Raw genomic sequence first — 15,867 nt, 5'->3', positions numbered from 1 at the left:
GGAAAATAATTAATGTGGATTTAAACTTCTATTTGTGTGTATGTGTGTGTGTGTGTGTGTGTGTGTGTATGTATGTGTGTGTGTGCATGTGCACTTTTGTGTGAGTATCTGCACTTTTTTCTCCGGTACCTCTGAGGACTTGGAAAGATTTTGCAACAAGAAGAGTCTTCTACTTAAATTGTCTTAGAAAAATTCTGAAGATTCCCTGGCAGGATAAGAGATACCAGACACTTGAAGTCCTTTCTTGGACTAAACTGCCAACCACTGCAGCGAGCACAATTTCCATTGGGCTGGTTACAGTGTTTGAATGACAAAGGCATGCTTGCCAAAATAATTATTTCATGGAAAACTCACACAGGGCAAGTGCTCACAAGGTGGTCAGAAAGTATCCAAGGACATTTTCAAGGTGTCCTTAAGAACTTTAGAATCGATTGTATGACATGGGAGACACTGGCACAGGACCCAGCATGGAATCCTTCATCAGAGAAGGTGCTGTGCTCTATGAGCAAAGCAGAAGTGAATTAGCCCAGAGGAAACACGTGAAGCCCCCAAAGGTTCATAGGCACTATTTGTGTCCAACTTACAGCCGAGCACTCCGAGCTCATATTGGTCGATCTAGAACCAAAGACAACAACCAACCAACGCACTTTAAGTACAAGTGGGAAAATGAATTTGCTATGTATCTATCACATAAAATCTCATTTTCTGCTATCTTATCCTGCCAGGTGATCTTCAGAATCCTCCTAAGAATTCAAATGAAGACTTTGATTCTTGTTTCAAAATCAAAATTCAGAGTCTAGGACCATACCTCAGAGCTCCCAAGTAAAATGTGGCTGTAGTCCAGATGCTCACACAAAAGTGCGTGTGTGCACTAACACACACACATACACAGACACACACACAAATATGATCTTTCTGTCTACAAAAATCAGTCTGTGATACTGGATGAAGAGTCACACCTGGAGCCAGGAAGACATGAATTCAAATCCCTTATGTGATCATACCTGATAGTATATTGTTGCTGTTCAGACATTTCAAGTATGTCTGACTCTTTATGACCCCATTTGGGATTTTTTTTTTTTTTTTGACAAAGAAATTAGAATGGTTCTCCATTTTCTTCTCCAGTTCATTTTATAGATAAGAAAACAGAGACCAAAATGGTTAAGTGACTTAGGGTCCATACATAGGATCACACAACTAGAAAGTATCTGAGACCACATTTGAACACATATCTTCCTGATTTCAGACTCAGTACTCTATCCATTGCACTACCTAGCTGTCACTGAGTGTATGACATTGGGGAAATCACTTAAATTTGTTCTAGGTCAGTAGTGTTAGACTTAAATAGAAATGGAGCCAGAAGGATCATTGTAAGTATATACTGACTTAGAAAACCATATATTATGTCTGTCTATACTAGAAAAAAACATGTTTACCTTCATTTCCTTGGTGGAAGTCTAATCAAGATCAAAGGCCTTAACATCTTTTTTTTTTTTTTAATTGACAAATAGAACATTGTTTATTGGTAGAGAAAAGAAAGTGAATGCTTGTGAATACACAAGACTATGATTTCATTGCTTTGGGGAAAATCATTTCCATTATGGGAGCATTCATTTTGGCATTTTTTGTTTGCCCATTGTAGATCCTTAAATGTAACATCTAATCCTAGAGGGTTTCCTGAAGCACTGAAAAGTATAGAGATTTATCTAGCCAGTGTCAAAGGAGCAACTTGAAGACAGATCTTACTAAACTCATGGCCCAACCTTCTCTTTATTATGTCAGATTGTAAAATAATCGTTTAATATATTTTTCTGTCATTACAAAAAAAGGGAAAATTGTTTTCCTAAAAGTTCACAGTAACTTTTTAATTTAATATCCAGTAGCTAATTTATATAGTCTAAAGTTTGCAAAAAATTTACATATTTATAAATTATTCTATATTATCTCATTTGATCCTCATAATAACATGTGAGGTACAATAGGTGCTGTTATTATCCCATTTTCTAAATGAGCAAACCAAGGCTTGGAAAGGTGAAATAACTTCCCTAGAGCTTCCACGCCTAATAAATATCTGAGGCAGGAATCTAACCCAGGTCTTCTCAAGGCAAGTCTGACACTCTATCCATCATTCCAAATTGACTCTCTTTCTAGATGGAAGCAAAAGGAATAAATGGTCCATTTCATCCAGTTTGAAACATGAATTCCTGCTTTTCAAAGCTGAGTGTTAGCAGAGCAAATAGGCTCTCATGAAAACATAAGGGTCACAGTGTCCAGACTGGTTAACAGTATAATGTTAATTACTTTGGAATCCTGGAGGTGTTTCCAAGAGATCCAGGAAACAGATATTCTTCTCAGACTTCATTTTTTTTTTTTTGTATGAAGAAAACTGATATTTCTCCACATCAATTATTTTCAAAATTCAACCCCATGCCTTGCCTTCATAATATCTACAAGCAATGCTCATATTATGGGGAAGGAAGGTAGGAAAAACTTATTCTGTTTCTCTCTGTCTCTCTGTCTCTCTCTCAGTCTGTCTGTCTCTGTCTTTCTTTCTCTTCTCTTCTCTCTCTCTCTCTCTCTCTCTCTCTCTCTCTCTCTAAATGATTTTATCCAAACATTTCTTAGATTAAAAATGAATCTAAGATTCTGTGAGGACAAGTTTTCTTCAAATATCAAAGACAACTTATTATCTGAGAATTTAGATCGATATTTGATTATTATTTTCTTTAAATATCAAAGAGAACTAGAATAGAGGAATTTAGAACACCCTCCAGATACAGTGCACTGCTTCTTACTCACAGGTAGCTTCTCAAAGACTAAAACATCAAATAAAAGAGTTAACCAGGAAGTCACACAGATGGATTTGAAGAGGGACAGATTTGAACCCAAATGTTACTGCCAAAAAGCAACGCATTCCCATAACTGTTGTCAACTCAGCTTTACAGCTTCCAAATATACCAGGTATTTGTCCAAAGTCTAAAAATATAAAAGTTTGGTTATAAGGAGATTTAAAAAAATCAATTTAAGTACTAACTCTGGAAAGCATTACTGTGAACTAGGATAAAATGTCACATTATTCAATTTCCATTTGAAATCTAATGGTATAAAGTAGTTGGAGGGAAAGAAAGGTTCCTAATCCCAGGGAAATGTTCATTTTCTGGTTGCTCTATTTCCATTTAAAACAATGAGACTAATCTGAGACCGTATATGAGATCAGTCTCTATTTTTAGGGCTGTTACAAAATGTAGAATTATCTTGTAAGCATCTGATTTATCAATAGCAAGATTGTTCTTGGGTTCTTGCTATGCACGGGCATCATTTTGAGAAAAAAACAGATTTCTGGGTTGAAGAGTTTTTCACCTAAAAAAAAAAGAGATTCGAATGATAGTAGCTAACATACTTTCTAGAACAGCTATAAGATTCAGTACCTCCACCCACTGGCCAACAGGCCAACTAAGACTCCTTAAAGAGACTTCTTGGAGAGATCAAATGCATTCTACTCATTTTCATTGGCTATCCTTTATGCCTTGAATAATCTTCCTCCTTAACTTCTACCTTCAAAATTCAGATAAAATTCTACCTTCTACAAAAACTTTTAATAGTCTTCCTTAATAGTAACACCCTTAAAAAATTGTAGCACCCTTTTCTTGAGATTATGTTAATTTGTTCTGTGAATATCTTGTTTTGGAGATAACAATTTAGTGTTTTTCTCATCAGACTGTTAGCTCTTTGAAGATTAAAAAAAATTGTTTTTGTATCCCCAGCACTTATCATAGTAGCTAATATTTAATAGGCATATAATAAATGCTTGCTGACTTCATACAGATTTCTAAAGAAACTTCCTTCACTCGTGATAATTAGCCTTCCTCACCTTTTATAAATTCTTGGCAACTAACTCAACAGTATTTATCCATATTGCAAGTGTAGACAGCAGCAAAGTAGAAATTCCTGGTGGGTGCTCTTGAACAAATTTGGACTGAGCATGATGATTACATTTCTGTGTTTTTAGGGTTTAAGCCTCTACTGCATTTCATTGCAGGTCACAGACATAACAAATACAAAGAAAATAGCATGTCTTTTCTATAGGGCACAAGTTTCTTGCCAGTCTAACTATTACCATACTGTCAATACCATACTCATACCAGTCATTAGTATGAGCATTAGCTAAGTGATAAATAATCTCTCCAATTATTCTATAATATTTTGTACCTCCCCTGCCCAGCCAGATTATACTTTGGACTTAAACATAATGATAAGGAAGTTCTATAGTTTCTTATGATTTTATTTCAGAATATTTTTCCTGTTATTTTTGGTTTTTATATCACCTACATTTCCTGATATATTTCTCACATTCTCCCTCCCAAAAAAACTACTCTTTAAGGAAAAAAAAAAGCACAGAGGGAAAAAAGTTCAGCAAAACTAAGCAACATATTGAACAAATATGAATGCGACATTCTGTATTGTAAAACTCACCTATGTAAGGAAGAGGGGAAAGGTGTGCCTAATTATTTTTAAAAAACATAAAAGTAGGATAAGATGCATTTTAATTGAGAGGACAACTACACCTTGTAAAAAGATCATCAGTGGCTAGAATGTTAGAAGCACTATACTGTGGCATTGGTGCCTAGTTGTTTATCATCTTATTTATTTTTTAATAAAAAAATAGCAGGGTGCTATATAGGGAGCAGGCAGCAGAGAAATTCTAATTTCCTAAGTTACTTCATAATTCATGCTTAGAGAGTAGTTGTTTAGTAAAGTGATAGGTTCAATTTATAGGAGTATTTGTTATTCCTCTTTCATTTATCATTATCAAATGAGATAATATTTGTAAAGTGCTTATTAGAACAGTCTTGCACATTTAAGGTGGTTAATTAGTGCCTATTCTCTCCTTTCCACCTACTTTTTCATGTTCCAACAGAAAGAATGGTAGTCAGGGGAAAATTCAATAATAACAATTTCCTTCTATTCATCTGTCCATCCATCCATCCATCCATCCACCCACTTATTCGTCCATCCATCTATCCCTATATATTCATATCTATGTATTTATTTTTTTAAACTTTTACAGAAAGCTTTCCTTACAACAACTTTCAAAATTAGATTGTAGAAATATCAATCTACCCATTCTGTATATGAGAAATTACATTTCAGAGAGATGAATGACTTACTCATAGTTATATAACTTAGGGAAGTCAGGATAGACCTTTCCTTTATCTCAAAATGCCCAACAACTTTTCTTTTTAAATAATAGCTTTTTATTTTTCCAAAAACATGCAAAGATAGTTTTCTACATTCACCTTTGCAAAACCTTGTGTTCCAAATTTTTCCTTCCTCCCTTTCCCCCCCTCCCCTCCCCTAGAGAGCAAATAATACAATAAACATTAAACATGTGAAGTTCTTCTATACCTATTTCCACATTTATCTTTCTGCACAAGAAAAAATTATAGCAAAAAGGGGAAAAATGAGAGGAAAAAATCACAATCAAGGAAAGAACAACAATAACAACAAAGGTGAAAATACTATGTTATAACTACATTCAGATCCCATAGTCCTCTTTCTGGATGCAGATGGCTCTCTCCATCACAAGTCTATTGAAACTGGCCTGAATAATCTCATTGTTGAAAAGAGCCAAGTCTATCACAATTGATCATCACATAATCTTGTTGCTATGTACAATATTCTTTTGATTCTACGCATTTCACTTAGCATCACCAACAACCTTTCTAGAATTAGGTGACTTCTTTTCACATACTTGAGGTTGCTAAATGGCATAGTAGCTTGAGGGTTGGACTTGTAATCAGGAAAATCTGACTGGGAAAGACTGCCTCAGACATTTGCTAGCTTGTGTGTCCTTGGGCAAGCCATTTAACCTCTCTCAGCCTTAATTTTCTCATCAGCAAAATGGGGATAACAACAGCACCTATCTTAGTGGGTGTTGTTGGTTGCATGGAGATAAAATGTTTAAAGTTCTTTGTAAACTTCATAGTGCTATATAAATGCTATTGGCTATACTTCCAACTAAAGTGGATTGCTTGCCGTTAAATAAATTAATCTTCCCTTCCCTATATTTGTTACTTTGCTCCCTCAATTCCCTAGATTGAGTTCCTAGAATGAGTTGTTTCAGTCCCACTAAAGGGTCAAAATCAATCAAAGGGTCTCAAATGGCATCTATGGCAACTTCTCTCTCTACAACTGTCTCTACAATACATTCTGACAAATAGTTAATCAAACTTTGCTTGCCTTTAAAGAGTGGGAACTCACTACTTTCTTTTCCAATTTGGAGAGGCTAATTGACAGGAAGTTATTCTTTACATTGTTTCGACTTCTATCTTTCTAAAACATTCACCATTGCTCCCAGTTTTGTCCTCTATGGTCCCATGGGACAAGTGAAATCCCATTTTCGTATGTAAGTTCTGCAGATACTGGAAGAGAGCTCTCCTTCCTACTCAGTTGCCTCCAGGCTTTGTAATCCTGATTATCCTTTTCTAGGTATAGTTCAGCAAAACTCTTTCTAAAATGGGGTGCCCAGGATGCAAAATCTGTCCAACCCACGAGAAATTCTAAAATCATTCAATGTCTCCAGCTAAATGTCATCTTCATTCTCCTTGGAAATCTCACAGTATTTATCACTTCTGTTCCACTATCATATTCTAAGCTTACTTGTGAACTTGATCCACCTACCTAAATTGTTAGCTCCTAACAGGCAAAGTCTATCTGTATGTTTGTTTATGTATGTGTGTGTGTATGTGTGTGTGCGTGTATATATATATACACTTTCACACAAATATATTTTCTCTTCATAAGTCTCCAATAGCTAGCCGTAGTATCCTATACACAGCAGATAGATAGATAATAGCTATTTATTGAATTAAACTAAATCAAATTAAAAGCTAAAGAATCTTTTAGTTTTAAGACAAGGTTATCAATATAAATATGCACAAAATAAAAAAATGAAATAAAAAACCTCAAGTTTTTATTTTATACTAAGGACTGAGGATATAAAAATGTATATAGCCTACAAATGTGTAGATATACATGTACATAAAACATACATATGCATATACATATATATTATATATATACACATATGTGCATGGGAACTATGAGCAGGGAGGGACCTCATGGATATAGAGCAAGGAAGGAATCATATATATCAGTGAGTCCAAATATCTCATATTACAGATGATGAGTATGAGGGCAAGAGAGATAAATGCATTTGCCCAAGGTTCCTCAAGTAGTAAGTAAAAGAGTAAGGATTTGGAGAGTTTTGCTTTAGATAATTACAAGAACGGTGAATGTAAGTGCCTGAATGTCATACTATTCTCAGTTTTAAAAATAAGTAACATTGATTTGATCATATTTCCAGCCAAAGATTAAATTGGGAGAAGGAGATAGGAAGCAGGGCTGAAAACCTAACTAGCTATTATAGATTTTTTTTTAAATCCTTGACAAATACTGGTATTTGATTTTTATTATGTATATGGTGGCTGGCCCATCAAATGATACTTTTTCAGCCTCAGTAATTCCTAATGACTGCTTAGTAAGGCATGGAGAGGTTGCACTATATGTCAGTGGAGCAATGAAATCAAGGATCCTTGAAATTCTGAAGTGTATATGGTAACAGTGGCAATAAACACATGTTGCCCATTGTATAATCAGTCTGATAGCACAATAGGGGGGAATTTGACTCAGAAAATTAGAAAATATTCTCATAAAATAAAAGACTGAGTTTTTTTTTTACAAAGTTCGTTGAGTGTTGCAAATATATAGACTTTTACATATACTTCTCCATTGCCCTTCTACATACTTCCTATCCCAGTCATAACATCAGCAAGTGAAAAAAAAAAAAGAAAGAAAGCAACATCACTGAATGCAAGAAGGTGCACAGAACAACATGTGGCCCAGGGAGAAATGGGTGTCTGTGAAGGTGTCAGACTAAGTTTCTGAGACTGACTTCATTGCTTAATAGAATATACAGTTATAAGCATTCCCAGACTGCTTCATTAAAAAAAAAAAGTATTAATTTGACTACCCTAAGAGTAAGAAAGGAATTCATTCAGTCCTTGGTCTGTCTTTTTAGATCAACAGCTAAGGTGTTACACATGCTATTTATTGGGTTTTATGGTGTAGTGACACATTCCCCAGAAATCTAACTAAAATCCCTTTCACTTGCTTCATAAAGTCAAAGAGCAATTACCACTTTTGGGTTGCCCATTTTCCCCTTTGTATGTATTTGGTTTTGTCTGTATTTTCTAGAAATTATGTTTTTTTTTCAATTAAAGCAGCTGAATTTATTAATATTTTTGGGGCAGTGCTAGTTCCTTTTCCCTCTAATTCCTTCAGCTCTGCTATTTTCCAACTTTCTTTTCCTGGGCTGTTACTGCTTCCTCCCCGCCCCTCCCACCCCTAGTTTCCTTGTTTAATTCCCCTTCTCTAAGAACACCCTAAGAACTACCAAGCTTTGGCTCACACAAAATGGATAATAGTACCGCATGGTCCCATAAGGGGGTTTGGGGCCTAGAATTTCTACAGATGGTATCGCTATGTCATCATAAAGAGCCTGGGTTGTATTAACACTGCCCAGGAGGTAAACATTTCAATTCTCTATTTTTAACCCCTCTAAGCACCATTCTCTGCCAAAGTTGAATGCTTGCTTGGGGTGGAGCTGGGCCTTCCAAATTTTATAATTCTACCACCACATGTGTTGTATGCTTAGAACTTCTTTCTCCCAATGTTCCCTGTGTCGCTGCTTCTCAGATGGCATAAACACAGTTATTTTTTGCTATAGAAAAGTGAAATTGTATACTGGGCCCAAAATCTATGTATTTCCACCTACCCACCCTAATTCTTTCTTTTGAAATAACCAGTGTTTGGCAGTGGGCTCCCGACCTGAATTGTGACAAGCTTAGAGCACAGTGTTGTAGAGGGAGGGATTGTTCTGTTTTAAAGGCACAATTTAATTAAAGGCTAGATCCCATTGGATTTTTCTCTTCTACCAAGGGCACCTTTCTCCATTTCTTTTCTATATACCCCACAAAAAGGGCCAAATAAAACCTTAAAATGTTTTTATTTTTTATAATAAATAGTATCACTAATAACTCATAAGCCATTATGTAGACATATAGTTCCCATGAAAATATCAAATATTTTTTTGACAAAAGATTTCAAGAAAACATTTGTAAAAGCAATTATGGTATATTAATAGGGAAAAGGCTTATAGAATTGTTTTAACTATTTAAAATGAATGCTTATAAATATATAAATGAGCTTAATAAATAATATTTTATTTATTAATATAAATAAATAAAACAAAATGTATATTTAAACATATAAATAAGCCTATAAATACTAATATATAATAACTAAAAGAAGAGTAACACTTTTCATTTTTTCACTCATTCTTCTAGCAAATTTTCCAAATGTTTTTCTTTTTCTTTTTTGGCTACCTCATGCTTGGTTTTAGATTTTAAAAAACCAAAACTTGAATAACTACTGATAAGGAAAAATGAGCTTTATTTTCTTTTTAAGTGTTAGAGAGCTATCCATTAAAATCCTAATAAGTTTGTCAATTCAGACCTGGACAGGATCTCAGGGGCCATCATATCCAATTAGTTTCTGAAGGTTATCTATTGTATGTACTAAGGTGTGGAGGAGTATATAAGCAGAGAAGATGCCCATGTTAACAGTCATAGACACTTCAAAACTTGCAGCTGGTATCTTGGAGGATGTACATTACAGCCTCAATTAAAAAGTGAAAAAAGTAAAAATTTAGAAAAAGTGAAGGGAAGACTATTTTATGTAAGATGGAACAAAGTTATGGAAGTCCTAACAAGTACAGGGAAGTACAGGGCAAAAATAAAAACAGTTCTATAATAAGAAGAGCAAATTTATTTTTAAAAAATCTGAATTTTAAATGGCTGATTTTTGAAGATGACTTTCAGGGAGACAAACAAGGACCTTATACAAGAACTTCTTCATGCCACTGTCTGATGCTACAGAATTCTGTGCATGATGTATGAACATAGTGCTGATCCACTTTATCAATGTATATTTCTTAGCATCACTTTCCTGGGTGAAAGGTGCATAGAGTGGACTTTTTTTTTCATTTGGTGGATCACTTTCTTTCTTCAATGTTTAAGGTATATAAGACATTTCTTAATTCTCTCCCCAGCTCTCACAAAATTCTATTTATTTTGCATACATTTTGTATATTCTTATATATAGTCATTGTTTCTATTTTTGATATAATGCAAGCCACTTGCGGGGAAAGATGGTTTTGTGTTTATCTCTGGTGTCTCCAGAGTTCAGTACAAAATGTTTTGTGCCTTAACAAAAACTTATTGATTGAAAAGAGAAGGGTTTCTTTTTTCTTTCTTGTTTGTTGACTACTTAGGAGTCAGGTCTCAGCTACCAACAACTTAATACATATATTCATCAGGTATAGAGACAAAAAGGTTCCAACCACTTTTCTACCATTGAAAAGAGAAGGGTTTCTTTTTTCTTTCTTGTTTGTTGACTACTTAGGAGTCAGGTCTCAGCTACCAACAACTTAATACATATATTCATCAGGTATGGAGACAAAAAGGTTCCAACCACTTTTCTACCAGTTACTGACATTTTTAAAAGTCCCTAGAATTACTGGGAGAGTTCCATTAGTGTAAAATGTATATATGAAACTCTGAGTTTCACCCACTTTGGTCAACGATATAGCCATTGCTTCCATACTAACAAAGGTTTCAGAAGGCTTATGGAATGCATATCTGTGAATCTATACCTCACAGATGACTTTTTGATTTTTTTTTTATCTGATGTATTGTATCTAGTGCTCTCAAAAAAAAACACATCAGTGGATATTTTTTTCAAGAACTCATCAGAAAAAGGATGAAAATACTTGTCCAGGGCAAAAAGAAATTTCAGAAAAATACATATAATTGACTAACATTCTAGTATGCCTTGTTACTATGTAGGAGAAGCTACCTACCTTGCCTGGTATACTCGTCGGCTTCTCTGTGAACCAAATCCTTTACCCTGTTCCCATAGAGCAGCCGAGAGGAATCATGATCAAAAGCTTTCAGAGTTTCACTGGAACTGTAAGACTTCTGGGTAGGCACCCTGCACTCCTCATTGTCGGCTGAAGAATTTGTGTAACGTCGTTGTTCCTTTTCTCGTCTGCTCTTTGTCAAGGAGCAATAAGGTCTGCGTTCCTTTACATCCATACTTCATTCCTTCTGTGGGCTCATCAGTCCCACTTATTACAAACTCTCTTCAACATTCAATCTGCACTTGCCTCTGGAAGAAAAAAATTTCAGTGTTCATACATAGTCAACATAGTTTTTACACTAACTTTTATACTAATGCAATTGCAAGTGACCTGACAGGCAATGGAAAATTCTATGGTGGGTGTAAATAAGCTGCATTACATTACCAAGGATGGCATGGGTCTGAAAAATAGAAAAAAAAAGAAAAACGAAAACTGTAAGAAAGAGGAAGAAGGCTAGCTTTTCTTTCAGTGAGGTTTGAGCACATGTCTCACTTCTCATACATACTGACTGTATGACTTCAAGCTTAATCTTTCAGGGCTCTGGACAATTCTTTGCAATGGGTTCTTAATCATTTAAAAAGTTTTCTGTGCCTCCTTGTTAGTCAAATGAAACCTTATGTATCTTTTCTCACAGTATTTTCAAAGTGTAAAAGAAAATACATAAGATAAAAAAATTAACTGTTGAAATAAAATTATTCAAGGTATTATTATTATTATTTTTAAGTTCACAGTTCTCCAATTAAGAAGTCCTGCCCAAGTCAATGCACTGATAAAGGGAGTTAATTCATTTTGGAGCTCCCTATTCTTGTCTCTATTCTAATGTATCACAAGGAAATGTACTTTAGAAAAGGATATGGAGAAATCACACAGTGAGAGAGAAATACAACAAAGAGACAACCTACCTAAGTGATATATTTCCATTTCCAAAATATTAAAAGGAACCATAGAAAGATTTCCTACTCTCCTTAACTTCTCTAGAATTTCTAGTTTCTTTTAGAGCTCAGCTCAGATACAAGGTTTTCCCTGATTTTCCAGCTATTCATTCCTCCTTCCCCAAATTATTCTGTATTTACTTCATATTTACTAATATACATCCATATTCATCCTCTGATAAAATGTGAGCTCCTTGAGGGCAGTTAATTTTTGTTTTATTTCATTTTTGTCTTCATTCCATCAGCACTTAAATGCTTGGCCTATAATAGGGACTTTATAATAAAGACCATAAATTCCTTTAAATTAACTATGTTTTTAAATTGTTATCACTCCATACCTTCACAAAAAAGCAGGGGAAAATTAATAACAGTTTGTTTTCTACTCTGGAGGTTTGTTTTCCTTTAGGGAACTCAAATCCCTTAAAGTTCTTAATTTTTATGAACATTTCAGTACAAAAAGATCTGTGTCAGATGGAGCATATTCACAGTTTCTGCTAATGGGAATGAGAGTCGCATGTCTAATCTGTTATAGCTGATGCTTACAATTTCATGAATCAGAAATTTTAGCTTAAGATCAAATGTCACTAAGAAAGGTAAATAAATGTCACCCATGGTAAAAATTTTTCAGACCTCAGAATACTTCTTTCAGCTCTAGAGATGAACTGTGGTGGGCTTTGAGTTCTAAATTTTTTCCTTCCCTCCAGCCCATCTACTTCCCATTGAGAAGACAAACATTACAATGTAAATTATATATATGAAATCATGTAAAACATTTCCATATTAGCCATGTTGCAAGAAAAAGCAAGAAAAAAAGTGAAAAGTGAAAAGTGATTTCAGTTTGTACTCAGAGTTCATCAGTTCTCTCATTGGAGGTAGATAGCAGTATAAATCCTTCAGAATTGCTTTGGATCACTTTATGGCTCAGAGTAGCTAATAGGTCTGTCATAGTTGATCATTCTGATTCATTGCTGTTACTAGGTACAATAATCTTTTCTGCTCACTTTACTCTGCACCAAGCCATATAGGTCTTCCCAGGTTTTCTGAAAACATTACCCTCATTATTTCTTATACTACTATTGTACTATTAGTACACCATCACAATCATATAATCTACAACTTGTTTCTCAATTTATGGGCATCTCCTCAATTTCCAATCCTTTGCCACCACAAAAAGAGTTGTCATATCTACCTACCTACCTACCTACCTACCTTACCTATCTACATTTGGGCTAATATAGTCTTTTCTATTTTCCTCGATCTCTTTAGAGGACATTGTTGGGTCAAAGCATATACATTCTATGACTTTTTATGAAGAACTCCAAATTTTTCTCCAGATAGTTGGACCAGTTCCCAATTCCACCAATATTGCATAACTGTCCTAATTTTCCCACATCCCTTGAAGCATTTGTCATTTTCCTCTTCTGTCATGTTAGTTAATCTAGTAAGTGTTGGGTGATTTTTCAGAATTGTTTTAATATGCATTTATCTAATCGGTTGTGATTTAGAACCTTTTTTCATATGACCTAGTTCTCCTAGTTCTTGACCAATTGTTTTTTTACCTCAAGTGAAATAATTCTTAGTTATCGTTTTGTTTAGTATCATCTCCATTCACAAATATGTCACCTTCCCATTCCTCAAGAAACCTTAACTTTTTTTTATAGGTTTGTTTTCTAATCAAGAGAAGCAGATAGACAAACTCTTGTTCAAAGTGTAGGCTTTTGTGCTAAATGAGGTAATATTTGCAAAATATTTAGCACAGGTTCCAGCATATAGTAGGTACTTAATAAATCCATGACTCTTTCCTCACATTCTAATATTGTTTCCACTTCTATTTCATCTCTGTGTATATCCTCTAGGTACATCCTTTTGGGGATCTGAACTGTGCTAGTCAGCAGTGAAATAACTAGAGTGGGGCCACTGGGTCTTTTTTCCTGGGGAAACAAAATTTATAGGGTGCTAACAATATATCTACTTCTTCAGCAAGTAGAAATAAATACATTAAGCATATAGCAAAAATAATCTATTGAAATAGGAAATGACCTCACTCCAAGTAAACTGCTCCTCAACCTACCTAGCCCTGGTCTGTGCCCTCCCACACATACTCAATGTTCCTCCCCAGTATGGGTCTTATGACCCAAAAGTCTAAGTTGTCTCTCCAAGGTTTCAACTCTCCCAAATTAAATCTGGTTTAAAAAATTGATTTAATGAACTTTTCTCCCTTCTCTGAAGAGGTTAGAGATTATGGATATATAATATTGCAAATATTTTCAGACTTAGCTTATGCGTTCAGTCAATTTGCTGATCTGATTTTGCTCTTTTAAAAAAAATTCCTTTCTTTCTCTCTCCCTCTCTTCCTTCTTTCCTTTCTCTCAAGATTTTGTCTTCCCATGTTACCCAGGGTTACTCACAGGCCAATCTTACCATTTATCTGTATGGGAATGTTGTTCTGCTTCATTTAAGACAGTGGCAGGTTAACCCCTCTCTAGGCAATCTGGTAGACCCCAACTCCCAAATAGTCATAACACTAATGCTTTTTACTTAGTATAGACACTACAGTGGTACAGGTCATAGCAGCTTAAAACCCTTGTTCTCAGGAGAGTTAGGCTATAACTCTTTGACAGGGAGAAATATAGCTTTTTACCACCACATTTGGCTTTTAGAATTCTTTCTTACAAGAAAGAACTTTCTGTAAAAGGCAGATATATTTGGCAATGAAGGTGATGAATATATTTTGATAATTTTTTTTCAAAAATTTGATAGTACTTTTAATGTTGCTGATAAATTCTGCATTTATTTTAATGTTGTTTGGTTTGGGCACCAGAAATGAGAGTTTTAAGCTTGCTATTTAAATATGGCAATACTCAAAGAGGGAGTGGGCTAGGACAGTTTGGCACTAGGAGCTGTACACATTCTACATCACAACAGCAGGCACATAGACTGAGGAAATCTGCTACCAGCCCCCAATTTTCATTCTCCTCATACTTCCTAAATCCAGACTTATCTTAGAGGCAACCCCAACTCTGTGGTTCTGAGCGCCAGACTTCCTACAAACTCATGCACTAACTCAGAATCTCAAATTCTGCATTACTGGTCCACACTTGATATCACTGAAGTCTACATAGGGAGTCTACTGAATACTCCAAGAAAAATTGCAAGGAATATGCGTGTATCCATGACAGATAATAGGTGACACTCTTAATACTTCTCCTTGTCTGGCATTTGGAGATCCAAAGCAATGAGTACAAGGTGCAACAATTTACAAAAGTCTAAGATACTATAGTGTTCATATTAGGGCCAATTAAAATTTTATATCCATGCAAATCCAGTGCAAAGTTATTTCTGTTTTGCAATAATCCCCTACTTTAAAATCCTCACTATTTTACAGACTGGTCACTGACATCATCATCAGTCAATAAGCATTTTTATTAAGCAACTACTATGGGCCAGGTATTGTGCTAAGGGCTGGGGATAAACATAAAGACAAAGAAAAGTCAGTAATCTCAAGGAGCTCAAAAGCATTTTTTTTTAGCATAGCTCTTATATGACTGACAATCTCCTTCCCTAATGTTTTTTACTAATACATTTTCACAGAATCAACTTCTGATATTAGTATGGGACATGCTTGCTGACCTGCAGGACTTTCCTGCCTTTATTCTTTATCACTTTGCTTATTTTACCACAAGTGCCCTTGAAGGTTCCATCTTCAACCTTCTTCTCTTTTTCAATAGTTTGTATGTCTGTGTGAGTCTGGATTTCTTTTCTATTTACATAATTCAGTAATCTCCTCTGAACAAATTATTTCCCAATCTACTTTGCCACCTGGTCTTCTTTGCTGAATCTGGGTCCTTATCTCTGTCACTTTTATTCAAATGTCTTGACTTCATCTAAAAATAG

At 34.9% G+C, this 15,867-nt stretch overlaps 1 protein-coding gene across 2 annotated transcripts in view; it reads right to left on the bottom strand.

Annotated features, from left to right (window-relative positions):
• LOC116420025 (teneurin-3-like) overlaps positions 1-15,867 on the bottom strand; it is a 349,901-nt gene that overhangs the window by 10,727 nt on the left and 323,307 nt on the right. For both annotated transcript variants that reach the window (XM_031943288.1, XM_031943286.1), the window contains exon 2: positions 10,982-11,289. In XM_031943288.1, coding sequence (XP_031799148.1) covers positions 10,982-11,216 — 235 coding nt within the window. In that variant the 5' untranslated portion in view covers positions 11,217-11,289. The remainder of the gene's footprint in view (positions 1-10,981; positions 11,290-15,867) is intronic.

Source organism: Sarcophilus harrisii, chromosome 6 (assembly GCF_902635505.1).
Source record: "Sarcophilus harrisii chromosome 6, mSarHar1.11, whole genome shotgun sequence".
Taxonomy (NCBI): Eukaryota; Metazoa; Chordata; class Mammalia; order Dasyuromorphia; family Dasyuridae; genus Sarcophilus; species Sarcophilus harrisii.
The sequence above is the reverse complement of the archived record's forward strand: the minus strand, read 5'-3'. Positions and strand labels throughout refer to the sequence as shown.